Here is a 26,122-nt window from a genome sequence, read left to right as displayed (position 1 = left end):
TGTGCTAGTCGTGTGGATCTGTTGCAGATGCGATTTTCTCTTAACAATGTGCTAAAACACTGGCGAACAAAGATTCTGTTACATTATTTTACAGTAGCTAATAATCTCATTATCATATGATAGACTTGCCCTGCACATGTTGCAGTTCACCGTATTTTCATTTTCGAAGTGTTTCCAATGATATTTCAAGCAATTAAAAACCATCATGATGAACAGTGCGCATCTTAAGTGTCTCTGCAGGACCTAATGCATTATTTATCGGCTCTAAGATATCGTCCAAATTCTCTAATTGGTTCGATAATGATAACAGAAAAATTAACATTTATCCGCCGATATCGAATCGATATGGTGGCCGATATATTGTGCATCCCTATGTAAGACATTGGGAACCAGCAGCTGTTTGGTTACCCACATTCTTCAGAATAACTTTTATGTTCAACAGAAGAAAGAAACTGATTCAGGTTTAAAACAACTTGAGAGTGAGTAAAGGATGACACAATTTTCATTTTTGGGATTAACTACTCCTTTAACGTTAATAAAACACAAAGAGAAAAATAACTCACTGCTCTTGACTGAAGAACATTAAAAGAGTTGCTAAAGTTCAGCAGTAATAAAATAACTTGAAACTTTCAAAAACTTTTCACATATCTTTTTGCACCAAATACTATCAATAACAGCATTGATAAGTACTAGTATCGATAAATTTTAAATGATACCCATCCCTAGTAGCAAGTACATACTTGCTCTGCAGTCTAAGACAATCTAGTCTTAAACTAGTCTAGTAGTCTAGTGGTAATCTATTACTATAAACTATGTTCTCTATGCTAATATGGTATTGTCCGTCAACAGTCGTGGGGGTGGAGAATGTGCAAAGTGATGTAACCTTTTTATAGATACTGTGAACAAAGCCTTGTTCTGCGACACTGCTTATAATTTAAAAAATAGGAGTGGGAGGAAAAGTGAATTTTGCATTACAGGTCCCCTTTAAGCTGCTCTGAATTACAGCAACTTACCTGATTCACGAAGTTACTGGATGACAAGCTTCCCCTCTCGCTTATTTTCCTCCTTTGACCAGAGGATTGTCCCTCCACTGAAATTTGATTAGCTTTGCATATAGCCATGTCACAGAAACATGCAGCAGTCGCATTACTGCACTTCTACTTAAAGGGTTAGTTCACCCAAAAATCTAAATTATTTCATTAATAACTTACCCTCATGTCATTCCAAACCCATGAGACCTCCGTTTATCTTTGGAACACAGTTTAAGATATTTTAGATTTAGTCCAAGAGCTCTCAGTCCCTCCATTGAAGCTATGTGTACGGTATACTGTCCATGTCCAGAAAGGTAAGAAAAACATCATCAAAGTAGTCCATGTGACATCAGAGGGTCAGTTAGAATTTGTTGAAGCATCGAAAAGACATTTTGGTCGAAAAATAGCAAAAACTACGACTTTATTCAGCATTCTCTTCTCTTCTGGGTCTGTTGTGAGATTTCAAAACACTGCAGTTTAGTGATATCCATTTGGCGAATGAATCATTCGATGTAATCGGATCTTCTTGAACCAGTTCACCAAATCGAACTGAATTATTTGAAATGGTTTGCGTCTCCAATACGCATGAATCCACAAATGACTTAAGCTGTTAACTTTTTTAACATGGCTGACACCCCCTCTGAATTAAAATAAACCAATATCCCGGAGTATTTAATTTACTCAAACAGTACACTGACTGAACTGCTGTGAAGAGAGAACTGAAGATGAACACCGAGCCGAGCAAGATAACGAACAAACAATTGACTCATTCTCAAGTCAAGAACCGGTTGCATCGGTTTTCGGATCACCAGTAGTTCTTTTTGCGATGATTGCCCTTGATTCAAGTCTTCGGTTTGCCTAAGCTCATAACATTAGCACAGAATCAGTTCAGAATCAATCACCAAAAAAAAAAACAGTTCGGTTCCGCTCTGTGTGTCGGTCTGCTTCACACTGAATCACACATGCGCAGTATCATCAGCTCCTCGGCTCACGAATCGGATGTGTCCGAAACGATTCTTGAGTTGAGAACGAATCAATGTTTCATTCGTTATCTGGCTCGGCTGTGTGTTCATCTTCAGTTCTCTCTTCACAGCAGTTCAGGCAGTGTACTGTTTGAGTAAATGAATTACTCCGGGATATTGGTTTGTTTTAACAAAGTATGAAGTATGAAGTATGATTTGTTTGTTTGCTTTTTGCAGGATGCCTTACAGAGAATAAGGGTTTATTAATGTCTGTTTGGTGGTATTAGTTATTAAAGACGATCTCTATTGTATTTCTGTTTTGCATAGCAAATAAAAAACAGTGTTATTCCTCAAGCAGAGCATCTGAGAAGTTTCCACATGAGTTGCCATATGGGACACAGTGAACAAGCCTTAGAGGACATATATATTAAATAGGTCAAAATTCCTCTGCTTTATTACAGAATGGCATAGCAATAGCCAATGCATATGCATTTATTTAAAGAATATATTAAAATATTAAAATAGACTTTGGAGAAAATTTGGATAATGCAATGATGTGACATGGGATGCAATTAACTTGAAATTGATGTGTCATCAAATAAATGTGGAAAAGCAAAGTATCATTTGGTCACTAGATAACTGAAATAGCACAATTTCATTTAATCATTCTGCTGAAGATGGTCTTTTTCTATTCTTTACTGCAACTTTGCATCACTAGGTATTCTGTTTACAAGTATAACACAAAAGTAGTGTGTTTTTGACTCACAGACAAAGCTGAAAGCGATTGAAAATGTATAGATGAGCCCTACAAATAAATGAGCATCAGTATGATCTGTTGTTTGCTTTTTGCAGGATGCCTTACAGAGGATAATTGCCACATTAGCAAACAAAAATGAGGAACTCCAGAATTTCATTGAAACGCTGAATCACACTTTTGGTCGAGTTCAGGTGAGTACACTAAAAGCACTCTAAAATTAAGTTACGATATTTCTAATCCTGATGTCTAGTAACAAACGTCATTACCAAATTTGTTTTATTCAATAAAAAAATTAGTCCCATATTCTCTCATTTTTTTTACTTTTCATTATAAACATGATGTATAGAAATTTGTTCATCTCTGATTATGTTTTATCTCATAATTATTAATATGCATCTCCATTTTTTATGTAATATCATTATTTAGTAGCATTGGAAAGTTGCCTAGTCTTTTAAAAATATGAATGAGGTTAGTTTACATTGTTACTGCAAGTTGCTGGTGGTGTGAGTGGAGTTGGCAAAAAAAAAAAAGAGTTTGAATTACTTTAAGAGTAATGGTGATAATCTGATTTTGGTTTCCCTTCATTTTGAAATTTTGTCATGTTTCAGGACAACTCCACACAGGTGGTGTCGGATTTAGAGGAGGAATTTGACACGCTTTACTCCATCCTGGATGAGATGAAGGAGAGTATGACAAACACCATCAAACAGGAAACAGTCCGGAAATCACATGAGCTTCAGGTAACTCTCAAACTACTTTGGGAATGGCCCATGTATATGCACATAGTAAATCCCTAAAACAATGTAGAACCAATATAAGAAGTAATTCAACTTTTTTTTTTTCATATCGATTTTAATACCGATTCCTCTTAAAAGGATAGTTCACCCAAAAATGAAAATTACCCCATGAATGCCACTCTCTTGTGAATTTATGCCAATTAAGAAGCTAGAGATTACGGTTATAAAGTTTTGAAAATATAAATTTTTCCTATACAAATGCAGTTTAGAAGGCCTTTATTAACCCATGGAACCACGTAGAGCACGCTTTATGATGGATGGATGCACTTTTTTGGACTTCACTGGCATTATAGAGCTTGGAAGAAATTTTAATATTTCTCTGGTTGTATTAGTCTGAAAGAAAAAAGTCATATACACCTAGGATGGCTCGAGGGTGATTAAATCGGGGGTAATTTTCATTTTTGGGTGAACTATCCCTTTAAACTGAAGGTTTGTAATCATTGATTTATCCTTTAATTTTTAGACTTTAAAATACAATTGTATATTGATAGAATACGGTTTCTGTTTGTCATTTATTAACAACAATTAGAAATTGGACTAATCTTATAATAACTTTGGATTCATATACAATTATAACAATCGTCATGTAAATGTATTATAATAAATGATAATAGATGCCACATACAGGTTCATATTTATGAAGTTTGAACTTATTCCAGGGGATGTTGTTCTGTGACACCATTAGAAACACTCAGAAAGTCAGCAGATATGAAGATCAGCATTAGTATTAGGAGCATCAACACTGTGTATCTGTCCATGTTATCCCTAATTTAATAAACCATTTGCAGTTTCGTTATCAGTTGTCGGCTCTCAGGAAAGATGTATTTGTAATTAATATATATCAAGAATATAGCCTATATTTATCACAGAAGTGAATGCATTGTTTTCCCCAGCCCTATACTTATATGCTTATAAAATAACACCAGCACTGTGGTCATATTTCAAGCAGGATCATAACTTTGATTGCATGTGCATGCAGTCAGTGTTTTTGTTTTAGGTTTCTGGTAGGCGTGTGTGTAGTTGGCTTTGGTTGGGCTGGTGATGTCATGGTGCTGTAATGGCAGTATTGTGCCCAGCCCTCTAAGTCCACTGAACAGGAACAATACCAGAGAGAGAAATGAGCTCAGATAAGCTATTAGCATCAGCACCCTTCCCATCCTTAACTGCATAATAGTACGTAAACACACCGGCTACTGTTCATTACTGACAGCTGCAGGAACCGTTATAGGGTTCTTCTTTATAAGCTTTTTGTTATCTGTAGCTTCTGTGTGTCTTTTATGTTTATCTATTTCTTCATTTTAGACAAGGCAAGTTTATTTATATAGCACATTAAGGACACAAGGGCAATTCAAAGTGCTTTACATGAAAGTAAAATAATCATAAAAAAGTAATAATAATCACACAAATAAAACAAGGAATTGAAAAACTTATTTATACGTTTTATCACTTTTTTTGTCCACATGAATCACTCTTATACACCACTGTTGAGCAAAATTGAGTTTTGGTGGCACCCGTTTTTTTTGGTATAACACCTAAACAAATTTCATATTTTTATTAACTTATGTAGACATGGCTTTAATTTTATAGCATTTTTGTATTATAACATAAAATAAAAATAGTACAATACATTTTCTTTACAGTAAATGTAAACTTCTATAACTTTTTAATAGTTTCATTTGATTAAATGATTTTACTTCTGCAATAATCTGCCAACTTCTTTAAAAAATGAGGAAAAATCTTTAAAAAGAAATCCACCTTAGGTCTGTTTTCAAAAGCGTTCATGAATTATAATAATTTAAGTCTGGATAGTGCACTTTCTCGTGAATTTTCAAAAATGGGGATGACAGTTAAGGGGTTAAGGCTTGTCAGGAATCAGCCCTTTATGATTGGCTTACATCATGGCATAGGAAACAGTATCAATGCCCCCTCGCCATTGCATGTGAGTGTTTTGACAAAATGATAAAAAGAAAAAAGAAAACCATCATTTCCAGACAAAGCATTATGGAATCATTTATTTACAGTTTGTGAGGAAGCTGCAGTCAGATCTAGTACCGCTTAATCTACAAATGTTTCTTTTTGGACTCTCCACGTCAAGACCCATTTAAATAAAGTATACATAGAAAGTGTGCAAAAATATAACATTAAACCATTTTCTATAGTTACATTTACTGAAGCTGTCATTCAGGTTACTGTGAGCTCACCGAACTTCCATCCGAGTTCTGCACTGTCACGAATACTCCCATTTTAATCAATTCATTGGCTTACTCTGCACGGTAAATCTGTTATTTACACTGTGTTCCCTTTTTAAAATAGGAGTTTTCATGAGAATGCAGTAGTGTGGGATGTTCAGGGAGCTTTGTCAGGGAACAAACTTTTGGTGTAGTGAGCAGATTTCTTCTAGTTCTGTGGACATTTATGGTAATGCTTTTTTAAGTTGTGTTATGTTTCTCTTCAACTGATTTTTATGCTCAAGTAAAAGTGTAATGTAAAGCAAGAATCTGTGGATCAGACCTCTTGAGCCTTACACTTGAAAGATTTGAGAAATTTTAACAGCTGGATGACTCGTATCACAACCGTGAAATTTATCTTGCTCAATAACAACAATGACAGTATCTGTGGACGGCAGATATGAGACGGGTCTTTAATCCAGGCACAAGTGGTCACTGAAGATGCATTGGAGACAAATGCAATTGACAGTTTGTTAACAGCTGTTCACTTGTGATTGGATCACCCAAAGTAGGTTCAGGTCTTAACAGGTCCTTAGTGGTCAGGATTTTTCAGTGAGTTGCATTGATACAGTAGTGGTCTTTATAGGTGAGTCAATGAATAATTCACTCAAACGATTTGCCCTGAAATACAGATTAATTCAGGAACACCACTGCTGGGCTTTTTTGGAGCATTTTTTGTTGGTACAACACTTGCTTTTTAAAAAATATCTTAGTTTTTATTAATTTTCATTCCAGTTGTAATTTTTTTAGTGGAAGCATTGTATAAAAAAAAGATTATACACTGAATTAGTAAAAATAAGCCCACATATATTCAGCAAACACAGATCACTTCAAAATCACTAATAATGATCAACCTTTATCTCTTCTCCAGAATCAGCTGACCCAAAGCACCAGTGCATTAGAGAGTGCAGAGGAACTTTTGGAGTTTGCTAATAATGCGCTGCACATCGCAGATGAGGAGGAATTCACAAAGGTAGATGTTTGATGTTCTACACAAAGGATACTTGCAACTTAAAACATTTTTTTTTTTTAACATCTTTTCAAATTTTAACAAGCAGAGAATGCCAAGAATTAAACTAGGACTGTACATACTAATCCTTATTGTCTGAAACTTGATTTTTCTTCTAAGCTAATGCTAATGCAAAAAAACTGAAGTCTATATTTCTATAATCTGTTCATTAAATGTGAATCTATTAAAAACTAATGTGTATATATATATAAAAAAACAATCTGTTAAATTGCTCTCATCAACCTGTGCTTTATATGTTTAAGATCCTGATTTACCCTCTGTGTGTGTGTATGTGTGTGTGTGTGTTTCTGGGGTTGTGTATATCCAGTTGAATGGCATGCTTACACTTTACTTGCATGGCAATACTAACGACCTGCTGTTTTTTCCCTCTCTTCCTCTTTATCTTCATCCTCAAGGCTGCCAAACAGATCAAAGATAGGTACAGTATATGTTCCACTCTCTGTGTGTGGTTGTGACCACTGCATGACACATATATTCACATTGTTTGTTTTACACTGTTGATCAACCTGTGTGTTTGTGTGTGTGTGTGCAGGTGTCTATGTGCCTTTATTTATGTAGGTCATTCAGACACTTTAGCCATGCTTTATTTTTGATGTATGCACCGAATATCTATAGGATGTTCAGTGTTGTTTAATTTTCGCGGTTGATCCTTTGACACTTTTTAGCAATAAGCTTAATGTTACCTGCTAGTGAAGGGGTAGCATGAAATACAGCAACTTAAATAAGATCTTCACCTCTGCCATTAACATGAAAACTGTTCGAGTGTGTAAACAGCCTCAGTGCTTTGTAACCAGAGACTCTTCTTCAAGATGAAAAAAGTATGTATGTATATATAGCCTATCTGCTGTAGCTTTACATCCATTGGGATTGAATGTAATGCAGCCTGATTGTTGGAAGTGGTGAGGCTTATTACACAGTTCTAAAATGTGATTAAATTAGTCATACGTGTTTATGCAATGGGAATGTCAACTAAATCTATGGTGTGCTAAAAATTAGTAAAATCTGCTAACAGAATATATTTGACTGCCATCCAGCACCTGTTTCAGACTGCATGAGCGAGGCATGAGCGGGGTGTGAGTAGCTTTAGTTATTCGGCATGGGGAAACTGCCAAATATTGTCTTTAATAACAAAAAAATAAAAAAGGTTTAAAATAATGTGCTGAGGGTAAAGACCTTACTTATACGTCATTGGTAAATAATTGACATAGACCCTTTGTGAGGGCTGTAATATGGGAAGTGAAATGAATACACACTGCTTATGGTTTTATGATATATAGTGACTCTGAAGCATGCGAATAAGCAGTTTGTTTTTCCTGCAAAGGGTTGGAAAATGCAGGGATAGGATAGTTAATATAGTATAAAGTTTGTAACTGCCATAGCTACGCAGAGATCTGAAGCAGTGGGATCCAAATGTTGGAGAGCATTTTATTTTTCCGAACAAACTAAAATGTGTGTTCCATGCTGTCAATTTAAAAGTAAAAAAATATATAGATATAGAATATAGAATATAGGTCATAGAGTGTTGCAGCGATGACATTTTTGTAGGCCAACCAGAATGTTAGCATCACCTTGGTATTTTTCCAATGGCCTTTGATTATTTCTGAAATTAAGCTCTGTGACCAACAAAATGTTATTATTCTTACATGTTGTTTATCATGATAATTACCAACGATCGCTAGAAGTAAAAAACTAAATGTATGCTGTAAAGTAGACCAAAGGTGCACAAACAAGAGCGGCTTCCTTCCAGTCTCTCTTGTGAAGCAAACACAGAAGTGACTACCGTAAAACTGCAATTCATCGACTGGCTGCTAGAGGCAGGCTCCAAAGCAGAGTCAGTCCCATAGACTCCTCATGTTAAAATGCTGTAAAAAACTTAACAGCACAAAAAAAAATTTGTTTACAGCCTGGTACAAAAAGTGGTTTCGGTCTATATAGCTAAACTCATCCATTTAAATTATATTAAGCCTTAAAGTTCTGCATAATTTAGGGCGTGGCCACTTGAGTGACAGGTGAATTTCCACTGCTGTCACCAGCTAGGTGTGCGTGGCATCAGCAACCAGTTCACGCCTCTTTGCCCATATTCAATTATCCGGGAGTGATGCATGGTGATGCGCTGCCAAGATGGCGACGGCCCGCTCTGCCGACTTTGAGCTTCAAAAATGCTATTCGGAAATCTACGGGTGATGTCACAGACACTACGTCCATTTTTTTTTATAAAGTCTATAGTTTAAACACAATGAGGCTGTCAAAGCGATCTAGTTAGTAGATGATTGTAACTGCTCTGTGACGATCTCTGTAGTCCCATTTAGACACATGTTAGCGAACGCCTTTTTTTAGACAAGTAAAAGCTTTTGAAAAAATCATAAGTTATTACTCATGTATTTTATGTCATAGAATTATAATATTAAAAATATCTTGAGCTTGTTTTCACCACAGACCTTTTTTTCAGCCAATTAACCAAAAAATGTATTGATTCCGGATGATGAAACCAGTAAAATGCTAACTCTTTTATGGGTTTTCGCCTACAATAATAAATCATCAATGCAACACTCAACAGATCCCAAAGTCCTGAGCAATGAAACAACTCGGCTTGTAACTGTAGTTATGACTAATATATCTAAACTATTATATTTTGTTCTTTTAGGGTCACAATGGCTCCTGCCTTCCGCTTGACTATGAAGCCCAAAGCCACAGATAATATGACCCACCTGATGGTGGACTTCAGTAAGGAGAGACAGCTTCTGCAGGGCCTCAAGTTCCTCCCTGGTAAGCTAATTATTAATTTAGCTGCTTGTATTACAGGATCAACTCATCTTGAGTTTGAACCTACAACCTTTGGGTTACCAACCCAGCATCTGTGCCTATGTTAATAAACCTGTGATAGAAGAATCTACTCTAACCGGTTCTGTGAATATGAATTTTATAATTCTTATCATCAGACATTTTTTCTCACCCGAAGTATATTAACATTCATTTAAAGGAATGTTAATGGTATGTTTACTGAAACATCTCAAATATGCCATTTTACATATTAAAAGTATAAACATAATACTCAGATACTACATGTGACTGATGTGCTGGCATGACTACTTTCAGTGTTAGTTTTAGAATTGTTTTATCAAATGATTCAGTATTCTACCTTATATTTGCATGTGTTATGATGAGCTCTACTGATTTTTGGTTCATTGCATGTAGTGACTGCACTGAACTGACTGCTTGTTTCATCTGCTGTTATTGTGTGTGTAATCATGCGTTAGGATGACTCTCTGCACTTTTGTGAGTCACTCTGGCTTTCAGGTCTACAAATGCACCAAATCCAGACATATACAACAAAAAAATAGCACTGAAAAATAAGACGCCTCTCAGCTCTATCATCCCAGCACAAGAAGAGGATATAGTCGACTAAGTGTTTCAGATATCAACATTTCTCTAACTATTATCTCTCTGTCTAATCACTTATGTGCCTAAGTCTAATCTAGACTCTATTCTATGTTTTTAAGTATCTCTCTGCTTCTATGCCATATGACACCATAATAAGACAAAATTCATGAATATTAATTTGCTGACACTGAGGTAATCTTCCAAGACTAGCTAGCTTAACATTTGCAGATATTTTTTCATGTTCATATTAAAAGTCATTTGGAGATTGAGTCTGTATGGAGAGAGATCATTTCTGAAATGTTAAAACTTAAGATATGATAAGTTTAGATAAAATCCCTGCATCCCTGGCTCCTTGTATTTTGCTCTGATACTTGGTGAGCTGACATTTTTTAGCAGGATAGGTTAAGCAGAGTTAATTTAGAAACATAAAACTCAAATCTGTCCCTAGCCAACCTGAGAAACATGGAGAGAGGATCAGAGTTACTGTGTAGCGTAGCTGCATTAGAAGAAGAGAAGAGTGGTGTTATTTTTGGACAGGGATCTGTAACAGACATTTAGGATACGAGACAATCTCATATGCATGACATGATTTCAGAGTATATTTTTACTCTCTATATCTGTACTCTCTGTGCTCTGTATCTGAGTATATAATCTCTGTATAAAATCAGACTGCTTTTTGATTACTTTTAGGTTTTTAAAGGGTACTTCAAGTAAATTTGTCTAAAAGGTCCAATTAATGTGATAATTCAAATAGGAATTAAAGTGTTCATCAAGAATGGATTATATATGTAGAGCCATGATGTTGAGAAAACAAAACATTGAAAAACATTTCTTCGGGGCCTATTATTGTTAATAAATTGTAAAAGTTTTATGAATTCAATTGATTAGACATGCCTTTTTGGTTATTCAAATGTAATTAAACCATTCAAATTCAATAAAAAAATTAATGGAAAAGTCTTGGAGGAAAAATAAAACAGATTTAATTTTTAAGCAAAAGAAAAAAAATCAATAACCTTCTGAAAACGTATGTTTTGGACATTATGGGTACATTAAGTAATTTGCTGTTGAGTTATAAAAATATCTGTCCATTCCTGTCTGTAAATATTCTAAAACAGCTTAATGTAGCATTTACTTTCACACATAAAAATTACTACTACACTTTGAGCACTGCATAAAACACTGCCTATTAAATGGTGAAAATAGGTCATAAAACATTAAAAGCTGTTTGGGTGCATACATCTTACATCTTACTTGTACAAACAACCTAAGTGGACCTCAAAGACATAAACATGTATGACAGTATATTACTTAGTGGACAAAACTTTTATGATATGACTCCTTCAAGGTAATATATATGAAACAAAATCTTACATGCCCTGTTCTGATCTTCTGCACATAGTGCCAAGAGCTCCAGAGATAGTGCTCGGGGACTGTCTGGTCATAGATAATGAGGTGACCATAACCTGGAGAATACCGGTGGAGGACAGCAAGATCGACCATTACATCTTAGAGTACAGAAAAACCAACCACGAGGGTCTGCCGCGTGTGAAGGACGAGCAGTGCTGGGAAGTGCTGGACAACATCAAGACCAGTGAATACACCCTACAAGGTGCTCACAGCAATGTTCTGCTCAAAATATCTGTCATTTCCCACTTTAATGCATTAGAAAAACTGATTGCTGTCTTCATTTGACAGGGTTAAGATTTGACACCAAGTTCATGAACTTCCGGGTAAGAGCATGTAATAAAGCAGCGGCGGGGGATTATTCGGATCCAGTCACCTTGGAAACTAGAGGTATTAAAGCATATATATATATATATATATATATATATATATATATATATATATATATTCAAATGTTTGGGGTCAGAAAGATTTTTTCATAGAAATTAATACTTTTATACATCAAGAATGCATTAAGTTGATCAAAAGTGAAAGTAAAGACATTTATTAAGTTACAAAAGATTACTGTTTTAAATAAATGCTGTCCTTTTGAACTTCACATTCATTGAAGAATCCTGCAAAAAAAATATTTATAACAGTTTTTATGACAATAAGCATTAAATCAGCATATTAGAAGGATCATGTGACAAATGGTTCTTCAAGCAATGCCATAGAAGAACCATTTTTGGTTTCACAAAGAACCGTTTAGTCAAAGATTCTTTAAAGAACCATCTCTTTCTTACATTTTGTAATCTGAAACACCTTGTTTCGCTACAAAGAACCTTTTGTGAAATAGAAAGGTTCTTCAGATGTTAAAGGTTCTTTATTGAACCATTTTGACAAAAAAATTCTTCTATGGCACTGTGAAGTGCCTTTAATAGTGTGCATTACAATAGAACAGTTATTTTAAATTTGAATAGTGTTTCACAGCCATACCAGCCCCAAAAATATATTATTGAACCGTCCTGTTCTGTGATACTGATGCTCGTGCCTCTCTGTGTTAGCGTTTAACTTCGGCTTTGACTCCACGTCATCTCATCTGAATCTGAAGGTGGAGGACAGGAGCGTGGAATGGGATCCTCAGGGAGGAAAAGGAGTAGACAGCAAAGTCAAAGGGAAGGAGAACAAGGGCAGGTAAGAAATTTGAGAAACACATCTTTCTTCCACTGAGTCAGCCATGGATGAGATGAAACACACGTTCTTGTACTCTCTGATGAGACTTCTGCTTCATCACACTGAAACCTGGTGTGTGTTGGGAGGTTTTCAGGTTTGGCTGCTAGTGATTTATTAATCAACACATCAGTTAGTGTAAGGCCCTATCTGGAATGTTACGTGATACAGTGTTGTTATTGTTAAAGGGATAGTTCACCCAAATTCTATCATTAATTAGTCACCTTCACGTTGTTCCAAACCTGTAAGACCTTCATTCATCTTTGGAACACAAATTAAAATATTTTTTATGAAATCCAAGAGCTTTCTAACCCAACTGACATGTTCAAGGCCCAAAAAGGTATTAAGGACATTGTTAAAATTGTCCATGTGACATCAGTTTTTCAACCATAATGTTATGAAGCTAAGAGAAAACAAAAATAATGACTTCATTCAGCAGTTTCTTATTTTTTTTTTCAATTTAAAATGAGTCTAAAATATAAGTTTCATACTGTACATTTTAATATAATAATGTCTAAATTCACTTTTAGCATTTAAAATGACTGATTTTAGTTTACAATGTTTCCAGTTATTTCAACAAAGTAGTGTAGAATTGGCAATAGCATAGAAATAATTAGTTTTTTAACATCAGTGCATCCCTAATAACTCCCTGCTCTTGTTTTTCCTTTTCTACCAATCAGCAGTGCACATTTCACCAATCTGAAGAATATGTCAAGGTGACCGTGTGTCTCTTAGCAGTGGTCTTTAGCTCTTTCTTACAGCAATAATCCAAGCGCTGCTGCTGGCTTACCTAGAGTCCTTTAGACCAGCTTCTCTACGGGCATCGTGTTCACAAAGACACATCTGAGCAAAGCGTTTCATGAAAAAGGATTACAGATCACTGGATAACTTTCATCTACATTTGATCTTTCAGGAATTTCATATATTAGTTCCAAGCTTACAAATTATGACTTATTTATCATTTTAAAGAAATGCATCTTCAATGTTTAATCTTACTTGTGATCCTTATTTATGAAATGTCTTCTTCTGAGGGGTTTCTAAATTGAGTGCTCTTATGGGTTTTGCATGTGCTGGCTGTGACTGTTACTGAAAATAGATTCAGTAGAATTATATTATATAGAACCATTAGTTCTGACCAAAAACTCAACCTGTACTTGACATCTTTGCTATCACCTCACACTTTACAACTTGGCTCCTTCTTACTGTGTTTAAAATGAATGATGACCTAAATATTAGTTTTGCAACATTCAGTCAAAACGTAATTCTAAATACAAAGTTGTTTTTCCATGCTCACATCCTTATGACCGCGGTGAGTAAGCTTTCGTCTGAAATCACCGCTCTCCTGCTTTTCTCATCAGTCATTCCATTACGGCAAACAAAGTGCACTGAACATCATAAATTTTGCATGTAATTACACTGGTAATACATTGTAACTAAACCATCTGGTATGCCAAGAACCTTGTGATAATGCTCCATCATTTACAATGTGTGGGTCGTCCCTCACCGGCCAGCTGTTCATATGCTAATATGTGGGATCTTACATATGGCTAATGGAGGAGGGGAGATCATGAGCCCTGCACAAAGGGTTCAGTCGTCCCTTATTCAGAATCATTTTGTTGTTAAATAATAATACACTTATTTGTGCACTTTGTTGAATTCTACATTAAGATACACAATCAATTGCCAGTAGTTTTCTGGTTAAGTGATCTTACACTAGCCATCCGAAGTCTGCACACCCATTAGATTATTAAGATATATAGGAGTTGCTTTGGTGTTTTTTTTTTTTTTTTTTGCAATAAATGTATTGAGTAGCATTGCTTCATTTGTGCTGCTGTGGCCAACATGTTATGTACTGCTTTTTCCATTAATTTCTCCATTCGATTTTTCATAGTTCTTTTGCACCACCATTGGCTGTAGGCATTGCAAATAGTGTTTGATAACTAACTGACAGTGACTCTCTTCTCTTCCTCTTCATCTTGATCTTTGTGTGTTGTGGGGCTTTGAGATAGTGTTTGCGCATGTTCTGATGATTGGACACTGTCCTGAACCCAAGTGTGTGTGTGTGTAGTGACTGTCAGTTTCTCTCTGATGGTTTCAGAAGTGGAACTCCATCTCCTAAAAGAACATCAGTGACGCGCTCACCCGCCCCGAGAGGAGCCAGGGATCGCTTCACTGGAGAGTCCTACACAGTACTGGGTACCAAAACAGCCTTAGAAATCCAAAAGAGTCCATTATATTCAAAAGACTGGAATCAGTTTGGAAGTGTCTTTGTTTTTGAAGGAAACTGACGCTTCTTTTCATGAATTTTGGGAAAGCTATCCCTTTCTCTTGAAAGTCGGGGTTTAAAAGGCAATTGATATTCAGTAATACCATCAATTTGATGGTACTGAAAACAGATGCATACAAAACTGGAATGGATTTTAGTTGAACAATGACACTCTTGTACTCTGTAGAGCTGCTTTGTAGTTGAAATCGAAGATGATTCATAATTTATGAATGATACTGTTTTGAAACAACATTGAACTAATTTGAGCTGAATAATGACAATTGTCTTCTGTAGAGCTGCTTTACAGGCAGAATCAGATTTTTTCTTAATGTATTAACTTTGCAACACTGACACTGTGATTGAATTAAACAATCAACATTGACTCTACGTTGTCAAGTCAAGCCATGTTTTTATATAGCACTTAAAGATTAAACAATAAAGATAGTTTCAAAACAGTGTCACAAATGAGCAAGAATTTTGCGAAGTTCTTCAGTGATGAAACAAATACAATTTCAGCTCTAAAAAGACAAATGTGTCCTTATTCAACTAAAGTAAATTCATGTTCAATTCAGATTAGTTCACCAAATTATGAAATTCGATTCATTTGGATATAAGCAGCTCTATAGATGTGTCATTATTCAGCTTTTAATAACTGAGCTGAATCATGACAATGATTGTCTTCAGGAGAGCTGCTGTGTAGTTCAAATTGACATCGTTTCATCATTAATGGACATTTTGAAATTTTGAGAGTTTTGAAACAACACTGAACCGAATGGAGCTGAAAAATGAAACTCTTGTCTTCTATAGAGCTGCTTTACAAACTGAGTTGAATTTATTCGATAATTAATGGTAACAGGGCTCTCAAGTCTCACGCATTTACTGTGAGATACATCCGTGAGACAGTCTCACACCACACCTTGTATTTCTCATATAATTAATGAACGAATACGGAGGGAAGCTCCCTGCCAGGTTCATAGCTTTCTCGAGTTATATGATACCTACCAGCAAATTAGAAATTAGAATGTCATTGTTTACGTGAAAATTATGTCATCCACTGCAAGCGCGCTCGTTACTAAGCAACATGGATATGCACGCACATGGAGTGTAAGTTGGGTGAGCAGGACGATAAATGCTGTAGCAGGTAACCTTTTTTTAAGCATTTTAATTTTACGATTCTGGGGGAAATCACTTGCCTGCGACTAAAGATAGTGAGTTCTGATGTTGTGGAATATATCCAAATTCTTGCTATATTATTATTGATGCAGTCAAAACTCTCCAGCTGCTTTACAACCAGAAACTAAGGAAAGTATAATAGAAATGTTATAACAATTTGTAAATATGATAAAAGGCAGACAAATTCATCCAAATAAAAGAAATTGTTTTATATATTTAATTTAAAAACACGTAAAAAATAAAAATTAATTTGGCCCCAAATGAACCAACTGAACATCAGTGCTCAATGTACATACTGTACACATACAGTAGGATTGACAAAACTTGCCCTGAGCATGTATATCATGCTGTGTGTTTGTGTGTGTGTGTGTGTGTGAGAGAGAGAGAGAGAGAGAGAGAGAGAGAGAGAAAGAGTGTGTTGTAAGTCTGTTGTGTTTGTTGCACATTTTGATGCTTGATGACAGGGGAAGGGGGCTCCCACTTAAAGCACTGTGGCTTCCCCACACAAATGCAGATGCAGTGAGAGCGTTCTCCATGGTGGGTTTGAACAAAACCAAAACTAGGAACAGTTTGGCGCTGGCTGAAAAATTTAAGTGCCCCCTCCAAACTTGTCTTGAGAGCCCTGATGGTAATTAATGAACATTAAAGTGCCCCTATTATGGGTTATGAAATATTTATATTTTGGTTTTGAGAGTCACCAACAAGTTGACATGCTTGCAAGGTCAAAAAACACTTTCATTGTCTTATGCATTTATTTTTATCTTTCTTGCTCAGTGACTCCCAAACGATTCTCTCAATGATACATTTTTCCAAACCCTTCTTTTGCGAGACGCTAATCCACGGTGATTGGTCCGATTGGTCTGATTGAGCCATAGTTCACTGACAATTAGGCAATATCACAGTCATAATCGCAGATGAATGACATTTGATTTCGAACTTGATTACGCCTAGCTGGTCAGACTTAACTTCTAACCAACAAATACTACACATCCACACAACAGTGGTTGCTGGAATAATGTCAGTTTATTGACATTATAATAATCTGAAGACTGTTTTAAAAAAACTTGTGTGTTTGTATGCATGTTTAGGTGACACCAGTATAGAGTCTGGCCAGCATTACTGGGAAGTGAAGCCTCAGAAAGACTGTAAGTCCTACAGTGTTGGTTTGGCCTACAGAAACCTTGGGAAATTTGACCAGTTGGGGAAGACCAACACCACCTGGTGTATCCACGTCAACAACTGGCTGCAGAACTCATTTGCAGCCAAACACAACAACAAGGCAAAGAATCTGGACGTCCCGGTACCAGACAGCATAGGAGTCTACTGTGACTTTGATCGAGGTAATGGAAAAAAAAAAGGCTTACTGGCCTCACTTTTTTTATTATTGTATGATCAACCCAATAAAGCCTTCTGTATCATATTTGATGGCATATTTCTAAGGCCCTAAATGATTTTCCAGTAAACAATCTAGTACATGTCTTCTGTCGTCTGATTAAAAGTTTGTCATTTTTGGCAAGTAAAAGGCCTTTTAGTATAATCGTAAAAATGTCCAAATGTTATCCATGTCTTCTGTGTGATTATGGGTAGCTTCAGTGTTGTGTGTTCATGTCCTGCTCCATTTTGCCCGACTGCCGTAGTCTATAGGGAACGTTATAGCCCACCCTCGGGTTTCACACGTGCAATCAGATACCTACAGATTGAGTTTCCACCATTTCCATTCATGCTTTTCGTGTGAGCTGCTTCATGCACTACTTGAATAACTGCAGCAAGTAAATGTGACTGCAGCTATTTATTAATAGCTTCATTTTTTTTTTGTTTTTCCAGGCCAACTTTCCTTCTATAATGCTGAAAACAAACAATTGCTTCACACTTTTAAAGTGAGGTTCACCCAACCTGTTGTGCCAGCTTTCATGGTGAGTTAGAGTACAAACATTCTATTTACACATGCAAATATAGGTTATTCTAATGCAAACCATGCCCCGTTTTTCATTTATATAAAAAAAGATGATGTAATAGAATCAGGCAACAGGGAAAAAATGGAAAACACTGAAAGTGAGTGTTGTTTGTTTACAAATAATAGTATAAGCTTGAAATAGTCATGTGCTGAAGTATAAACACCACTTCTTCTCAAAGCTAATGATTTTTTTTTAAATAATGATGCATTTTGCATTGACAGATCATGTTTTCGTTACAGTATACAATTAAGTAATGACGTCATTATTACTATAGGATTAGGGTTTGGTTTAGAGTTAGTTAATTATGCATAATTTACTCTAAGTACATTTAACATGTATAACAAAACACTTTATGACTAGAGTACTGCTTGTGTGGTACTTGGTAATTGCCAGACATAATACATCTTTGATTGTGTTTGATTGTTGCTAATGTTTCTTTGTCAAAAGGTTTAAGAGTCTTCTTCACAGCACTAAATACCTGAACAAACTGAATCATAATTTAAGGGTTTCATTTAATTTGGTTTTGGCTCCCAAAAGGCATGATGTCTTTATGAATGATTAATTAAATCACTCGCTCAACAGGATTAAATGACAAATGAATAAATTATGAAATGTTATAAATGAATAAGTGACAAGAAATGTAAAGAAAATAAAACACATGGACTGCACTTCAGAAACCGTAATCCTTCAGTGGTTGTTGAAGTTCAGTTTCCATGCTGTGTACCAGAAATAAGCATTCCATTTTTTGAGTATTATAAGTGAATATGGAAAAAGAAATGCACTTAAATTTCAACATTTAATTTTAATTATAAAATGTATTTAATTTAAAAAGACATACCTTTTTACACATTTTCCGTCTGCTCTAACTTGTCTAAAAATCGTGTTTATACTGTACACTTGGCATTGTGCATTGTTGTATCTTATGACAAATTGCTTGTAATATTTCTTATTGGTGTGTTGCTTTGGATAAAAATAGACTTCCCCATAGACTTCAGTGAAACTGCTCACACATTTTGTGTCTGTGCACGTCTCGAAACGCAAGTTCTGCCTAACAAAATATATCAACATCAGCCAGTGTTACAGTTAAAATAAAATACACTATATAACAGATCTCAAATGCTTGATTTTTGGTTGTTTTTTATCACAAAATCTGCCAGCTCATTATACTAAGTTTGATATAAACATATTTTAAATTTTATGCAGTATACTCACGTAAAGCAAATCTCAACTGCTTTTATTATTGTTTTGTTGCAAAATGTAAGCTACATTATCGCACAGCTCATGTCAAAGTTGTTATATGATCTGTATCTATACTCTCGCCCGGCTGAAAAAGTTGTTGGATTCTTGTTGTTCATATCAACAAAGAAACATGCTGTTATCTTAAACCAAGTGTACTCTTTGTGGTTAAAGATCTAGGCCTATGTACTAATAGTGATCATTTCTAACTCTGTAAGGGGTGTTCTATAAATTATAAATTATATTAAACTAATAGTTCACCCAAAAATGGAAATTAGCTGAAAATGTACTCTTCCTCAGACCACCCAAGGCGTAGAGTTTGTTTTTGAACAGATTTGGATAAATGCAGTACCAATGGATCCTCTGCAATGAATGGGTCCCGTCAGAATGAGAGCTGATAAAAAAAGATTTGTGAAAAGCTGTGTGTTTATAAGTCCACCAAGGTGTTTTTAACTTTAAACCATTGCTTTCAACTAAAATATGAGCCCATAATCCATGATAATGGACTGGAGTGATGTGGATTATAGTGATATATTTATCAGCTGTTTAGACTCACATTCTGATGGCACCCATTCACTGCAGAGGATCCTTTGGTGAGAAAATTATGTAATATGCTACATTTCTGATGAAGAAACAAACTCACCTACATCTTGGATGGCCAAAAGGTTGATTCGATTTTCAGCATGTTTTCATTTTCGGGGTGAACTATCTCTTTAAAAGGGTCTGCTAAACGAAGACTGTCTGTGTTTGTATTTCAGGTATGGTGTGGCGGTCTGACTCTGTCTACAGGCCTGCAGATACCCAGTGCAGTGAGAAGCTTCCAGAAGACAGAAAATGGGCTGGGAGGATCGAACAGCAGTATTTCTCAGCAGGATCCCTCAGTAGCCTGTGATATCTGCTTCTACGATAAACTGCCTTCAGTAGACAGCTCCCTAATGCCGTGACCTGATTTCTCAAAACACCTGAAAAACGAATCAGGAAACCATTCTGAAAACCGATCGCCGAGGCATGTAGACTTCCAGAACAAAGAGATCCTCGCCGCAGCTCTGACTGGCAGAATTTGGAGGGATGTTTCCCTTCACGTTCCTATGAAGAAAGGCCTCGTTCTCTTTCATCAGGAGATGTTTGCATCAGGAAAGCTAGTCGCTTCATCAGGGAATAGTAGAGTGCACTTTCTTTACTGATTTTAGTTTGAATGATGACATGCTTCTTTGAGTTGTTTGTCCTTCACTAGTTGATCTTCATATTGTTTTAGTTTCGTTCCTTGTAGTGTGTTAAATCCTTTTTATGGTATTTTATTTTTTACATTAACTGTACTCTTACTGATATTGAACTCTGTAGATCATCCTTCAGCTGTTGATTTTGAAACTGGAAAACTTTGCACAAGTGTAAAAATGAAAAAAGCTGCTTATAATGTCCTTTCATTGTCATAAACCGTTATTATATCTGGATAATTTTGGATGTAGACTGTACATTTTCGTTGTATAAATGTCATCCTGCTTTTTTTTTTTTTTTTAGGTATCTTTTTTTTTTTTTGAATAAATTAAAAGTTTGTCATGCATTTGTGCAGAAACTAATAATCAAACCTCTGTCTGTTTCTATGTAACAATCCTTAATGAGCTTAAATCCAAACATTAAAGCTCACCAAAGACTTCTGTTTGACTCAATGTTGACTTTTTCTGCCTCTGGCACCATCTGGTGTTGTAATCCCCAAACAACATTAAAGTGGATCATAGACAGATTAATATATACCACACCCTTATGGTTACAAAGGAAGTATGAATGTGCCAGTTTGTATTTAAAGGGATACACCCCAAAATGAAAATTTTGTCATGAATCACTTGCCCCCATGTTGTTCCAAACCCGTAAAAGCTTCGGTTTCGGAAAAACAATTTAAGATATTGTGAATGAAAACTTGGAGGCTTGTGACTGTCCCATAGACTGCCAAGCAAATTACACTGTAAAAATATGAAGATGTATTTATCCCAAGGAAGAAACGCCTATGGCAAGCCTTTGTAACATTTAACCTATAAGCTGTACTAGTATCTTTTTTCATGTTACTAGTACTTATTTTTTAGACACTAATATATTTTCCATTAAGTACTAGTACTTATTCATTAGGTACTAGTGGTTATTCATTAGGTACTAGTGTTTATTCTTTAGGCACTAGAGTCTTTTGTAAAGTTACTAGTACGTATTCATTAGATACTAGTACTTATTCCAATAGTGACTAGTATTTAATTTAATTATTCGTGTTAACAAAAATAGAAATAGTACTTATTTTTTAGTTACTAGTAACTTTTTAGACCAGAGATATCCTGAACTTAATAGATACTAGTACTTTTTAAATTAGCATTTTTGCCCAGGATGGTAATTGTATGTTGAATATTAATGAACCAGCAACATATAGGAGAGAGATTAAAAAGGAAACATAAAAAAGGAGATGGATGTACTTTGTTTTAGAAAACCAAATAGAAAAGAAGCTATTATTTGTACACAAGCACATAGAAAACGTATTTTTGTCCGTTTTTAACTATAATTTCGTAAATATAATAGCCTAATGTGTTTTTTGGTCTTTGAGTGAACTCTGGTGGCAGGATGGAGATACGACACCAATTGTATTAGCTGTTATTTTCCTATTTTTCCTCCTGTAAAAACAATTAATATCATACACGAGCTGTATGTTAACTTTATTATTATTTTTATTTCATATATAGTCATGCCCAAAAATATGGACACCCTTGGTAAATATGATCAAAGAAGGCTGTGAAAATTAATCTGCATTCACAAATTCACAATAATGTGTATTAGAGAAAAACATTTATTTCATAATGATATTTCCTCCCATTTTAAATTATTATTATTCAATGAAAGGTTAGAATTTTTAGAATTTTTTAAATAAAATATCTAAGGGATTAACAATGCAGATTAATTTTCACAGCCTTCTTTGATCATATTTACCAAGGGTGTCCATATTGCCAATTTTTCCCTCAAAGTTCTTAATTTTGCAAGCAATAATGAGTACTCAATGAATTTATTTTTAGTTCATACTTGTCGCTGGAGGGCGCCCTCGCGAAGAAACTCCACAAGTGAGACTCACTGATGCAGTTCCAGGAACTTCAGCTTTCGCTGTAGATGTAGCTGAATAACATTCATAGACGTTTTAGTGATTAAACTTGATGAAAATAAACAATGACTGCGACAATATATGCTTTTATCTCTGCTCTTCAAACCATTGCACGTATTTTATGAGAATAAAGTTTAAAATGCAATCCTAATGCAAATTTATTCTGCGTGTTGTATTACAATGTGGACTCTGATTGGACGGTGGAGAGGTACTCATGTTTATGAAATGATCTGTTTAAATGAAGATATCTCCAAATGCGTTCTTACTAGTTCTTAATGAGGTTGAAGATATCTCCAAACGAACAGAGACTCGGAGTTATTCTGTTTTTGATATCATCTTTTAATTTCTGACTAGTAATTATTGCAATAGTATCTAGTATCTATTTAATTATAATCTATTATATCTATTTTTAATCTATTTATCTATTTATTCATTAGATACTAGTACTTATTTTTTAGATACTGTTACTTATTCATTAGATACTAGTTCTTATTTAATAGATACTAGTAGTTATTCATTAGGTACTAGTTCTTATTCTTTAGACACTAGTACCTTTTTTAATCACTACTAGTAACTATTCTTATCTTACTAGTCAGATCTGCTTTTTTACTCGTCTTATGTTATGACTACTCCAAATGGCTACAGTAGAGTTCAACAAAAAAAAAAGACTAGTAAAATAAAAAATCATACTAGTAACATTTAGAATAAGTACTAGTATTTAATAAATGTGTACTAGTATCTATTAAATAAGTACTAGTATCTATTTAATAGGTACTAGTATCTAATGAATGAGAACTAGTTTTTAAAGGGACACTAAGTAGGAATTACTCCCATCTAGTGGTGAAATTGTATTTTGCATTCAAACTAATTTTGCTCTCCAGAGCCTCGCTTTTTCAAATGCGCGTTGCATCTAAGGTAGGCGATATGTACCAAAAAGCTTTGACGGGATGTCTTCTAATAGCACTTCGTCGAGTTTTCCTTCAGGTGAACAGGTGTGTTATTTCAAACAAACTGCAACATGACAACAAACAAACGAATGTTACAGTATGAATTACTGACTGTGGAAAACATGAAATATTGTAATTAGTAGTTATGTCTTCTTTATTCGTTATATTTTCTGAATAATGTGCATTGTTAGATATAAAAAAAATATTGTAATATAGATTGTAACACTGACTTACCTGTCGAGAAGAAAACTGGCCACTTCAGCGTCTCTTTTGAAATCTTTATCCAGCATTAGCTCTTTCCACCTAGAAAAAGCTTCCCCGACATTAACTCTTGTTTTCTGTAATCTACGGTCACGTTTCCTTTTACGTTCTATTTTTGACTGTTTTGGCGACGATGTTTTCTTCTCCTGTGGCGCGGCATATGTATGGTCCATAATAAGAATGCAATCCAGACTTTTAAACTTGGCGGTGCAGTTTCAAGCGCCTCTCACTGCTCTGCACTTGCGTTTCTGGCTCTGACCGAAAACGCGCTGTGGAAACGCGTTGGCTTAGTACTTTTTGTCCCTCTCTGCTATTATAGTTTTGCAAGATGGCGGAACTACATGGAAGCCTCTGTCGACCTACCCGTCCCATGTATATAAAGATAATAAATTCTTCATTTACGAGGATTAGTTTAAACATTGGCATAGGTATTTGTACACCATTGAGGGCATATTTATGAATAAAAATATTGATTTTAGATAATAAAATACCTAAAAAGTTACTTATTGTCCCTTTAATAAATAAGCACTAGTACCTAATGAATAAGTACTAGTATCTAATAATAAGTACTAGTATCTAATTGATAAGTACTAGTATCTAATGAATAAGTACTAGTATCTAATGAATGAGTACTAGCATCTAAAAAATACACACTAGTACCTAATGAATAACTACTAGTACATACAAATTAAGTACTAGTCACTAGTGGAATACATACTAGTCAAAACTCAATAGTTGATATCTCAATGACGGAACCCCATAGAAGTCAATAGCAAAAAATGTAATTTGTTACTAGTAGTCAACTTGAAAAAACTAGTAGTAACTTGAAAAAAGATACTAGTACAGCTTATAGATTAAAAGTTAAAAGGCTTTCCATACTAGTAGTACTTTAGATACTGGTACTAATTCATTAGATACTAGTTCTTATTTAATAGATACTAGTAGTTATTCATTAGGTACTATTTCTTAATTTTTAGACACTGGTACCTTTTTTAATCACTACTAGTAACTATTCTTATCTTACTAGTCAGATCTTCTTTTTTACTTGTCTTATGTTATGACTAGTCCAAATGGCTACAGTAGAGTTCAACAAAAAAATTACTAGTAAAATAAAAAATCATACTAGTAACATTTAGGATAAGTAGTAGTATCTAATAAATGTGTACTAGTATTTATTAAATAAGTACTAGTATCTATTTAATAGGTACTAGTATCTAATGAATGAGAACTAGTCTTTAATATATAAGCACTAGTACCTAATGAATAAGTACTAGTATCTAAAAAATAAGTACTAGTATCTAATTGATAAGTAATAGTATCTAATAATAAGCAATAGTATCTAATGAATAAGTACTAGTGTCTATTTAATAGGTACTATCTAATGAATGAGTACTAGTATCTAAAAATACATACTAGTACCTAATGAATAACTACTAGTACTTAAAAATTAAGTACTAGTCACTAGTGGAATACATAATAATCAAAACTCAATAGTTAATATCTCAATGACAGATCCCCATAGAATTCAATAGCAAAAAATTTGAATTTGTTACTAGTAACAATATAAAAGTTACTAGTCACTATTGAATTAAGTACTAGTAGCTAATGAATAAGTACTAGTGTCTAATAAATAAATACTAGTATTTAATCAATAAGTACTAGTATCTAATAAGTACTAGTACCTAATAAATAAGCACTAGTATCTAATGAATAAATACTAGTATCTAATGACTGAGTACTAGTATCTAATGAATAAGTACTAGTAACTTTACAAAAGACACTAGTGCCTAAAGAATAAGCACTAGTACCTAAATAATAAGCACTAGTACCTAAAAAATGAGCACTAGTAGTTAATAAATAAGTACTAGTGCTTAATGGAAAAGATACTAGTATCTAAAAAATAATTACTAGTAACTTGAAAAAAGATTAGCCTACAGTAGTAGGCTACAGCGTAAAGATTAAATGTTAAAAAGGCTTTCCATAAACGCCAGCGCTCTTACTATGTAAGAAGATACCGACATGCGCGGCTCTCTCGTTGGACAACGACATGGATCACATGTTCCTTATAAACCAATAACATTATTTTCATATATTTCGGCGTTTTACGACTGTCAATCACTTTTTCCGGATACCATAGAAATGAAGGAGAAGTGCCGTAAACAGAGCACTACCAGTCGTAAAATTGTCCGTGTTTTTTCCGTTGTAAACTCCTAATGTTGTTTCATGAAAAATAAGTGTTTAATGACAAACATTGAACATAAACACATAAGTTCTAATTTAATTAAGTCTCTCCTCAGCTGACATGTATTAAAAACAGTCTTTTTGTAAAAAAACCTGGAAAGTTCACCCCTGGCATAC

The 26,122-nt window shown here is 34.7% G+C and overlaps 1 protein-coding gene across 4 annotated transcripts in view; it reads left to right on the top strand.

Annotated features, from left to right (window-relative positions):
- Positions 1-21,084, top strand: part of fsd1l (fibronectin type III and SPRY domain containing 1-like) — a 31,646-nt gene extending 10,562 nt beyond the window's left edge. Inside the window, exons 2-14 of one of the 4 annotated variants that reach the window (XM_052557731.1) lie at positions 2,846-2,941; positions 3,359-3,490; positions 6,647-6,748; positions 7,201-7,223; positions 9,450-9,571; positions 11,586-11,795; positions 11,882-11,980; positions 12,634-12,763; positions 13,480-13,515; positions 14,901-14,995; positions 17,327-17,578; positions 18,063-18,151; positions 20,188-21,084. In XM_052557731.1, coding sequence (XP_052413691.1) covers positions 2,846-2,941; positions 3,359-3,490; positions 6,647-6,748; positions 7,201-7,223; positions 9,450-9,571; positions 11,586-11,795; positions 11,882-11,980; positions 12,634-12,763; positions 13,480-13,515; positions 14,901-14,995; positions 17,327-17,578; positions 18,063-18,151; positions 20,188-20,373 — 1,572 coding nt within the window. In that variant the 3' untranslated portion in view covers positions 20,374-21,084. Of the gene's footprint in view, positions 1-2,845; positions 2,942-3,358; positions 3,491-6,646; positions 6,749-7,200; positions 7,224-9,449; positions 9,572-11,585; positions 11,796-11,881; positions 11,981-12,633; positions 12,764-13,479; positions 13,516-14,897; positions 14,996-17,326; positions 17,579-18,062; positions 18,152-20,187 lie in introns of all 4 variants that reach the window. The other 3 variants (XM_052557730.1, XM_052557732.1, XM_052557733.1) reach the window with 3 other exon arrangements.
- Positions 21,085-26,122: the final 5,038 nt, after the last annotated feature.

This window comes from Carassius gibelio, chromosome B5 (genome assembly GCF_023724105.1).
Source record: "Carassius gibelio isolate Cgi1373 ecotype wild population from Czech Republic chromosome B5, carGib1.2-hapl.c, whole genome shotgun sequence".
In the NCBI taxonomy this organism is placed as follows: domain Eukaryota; kingdom Metazoa; phylum Chordata; class Actinopteri; order Cypriniformes; family Cyprinidae; genus Carassius; species Carassius gibelio.
Note: the sequence above shows the minus strand (reverse complement) of the source record. Positions and strands in the feature narration are given on the sequence as shown.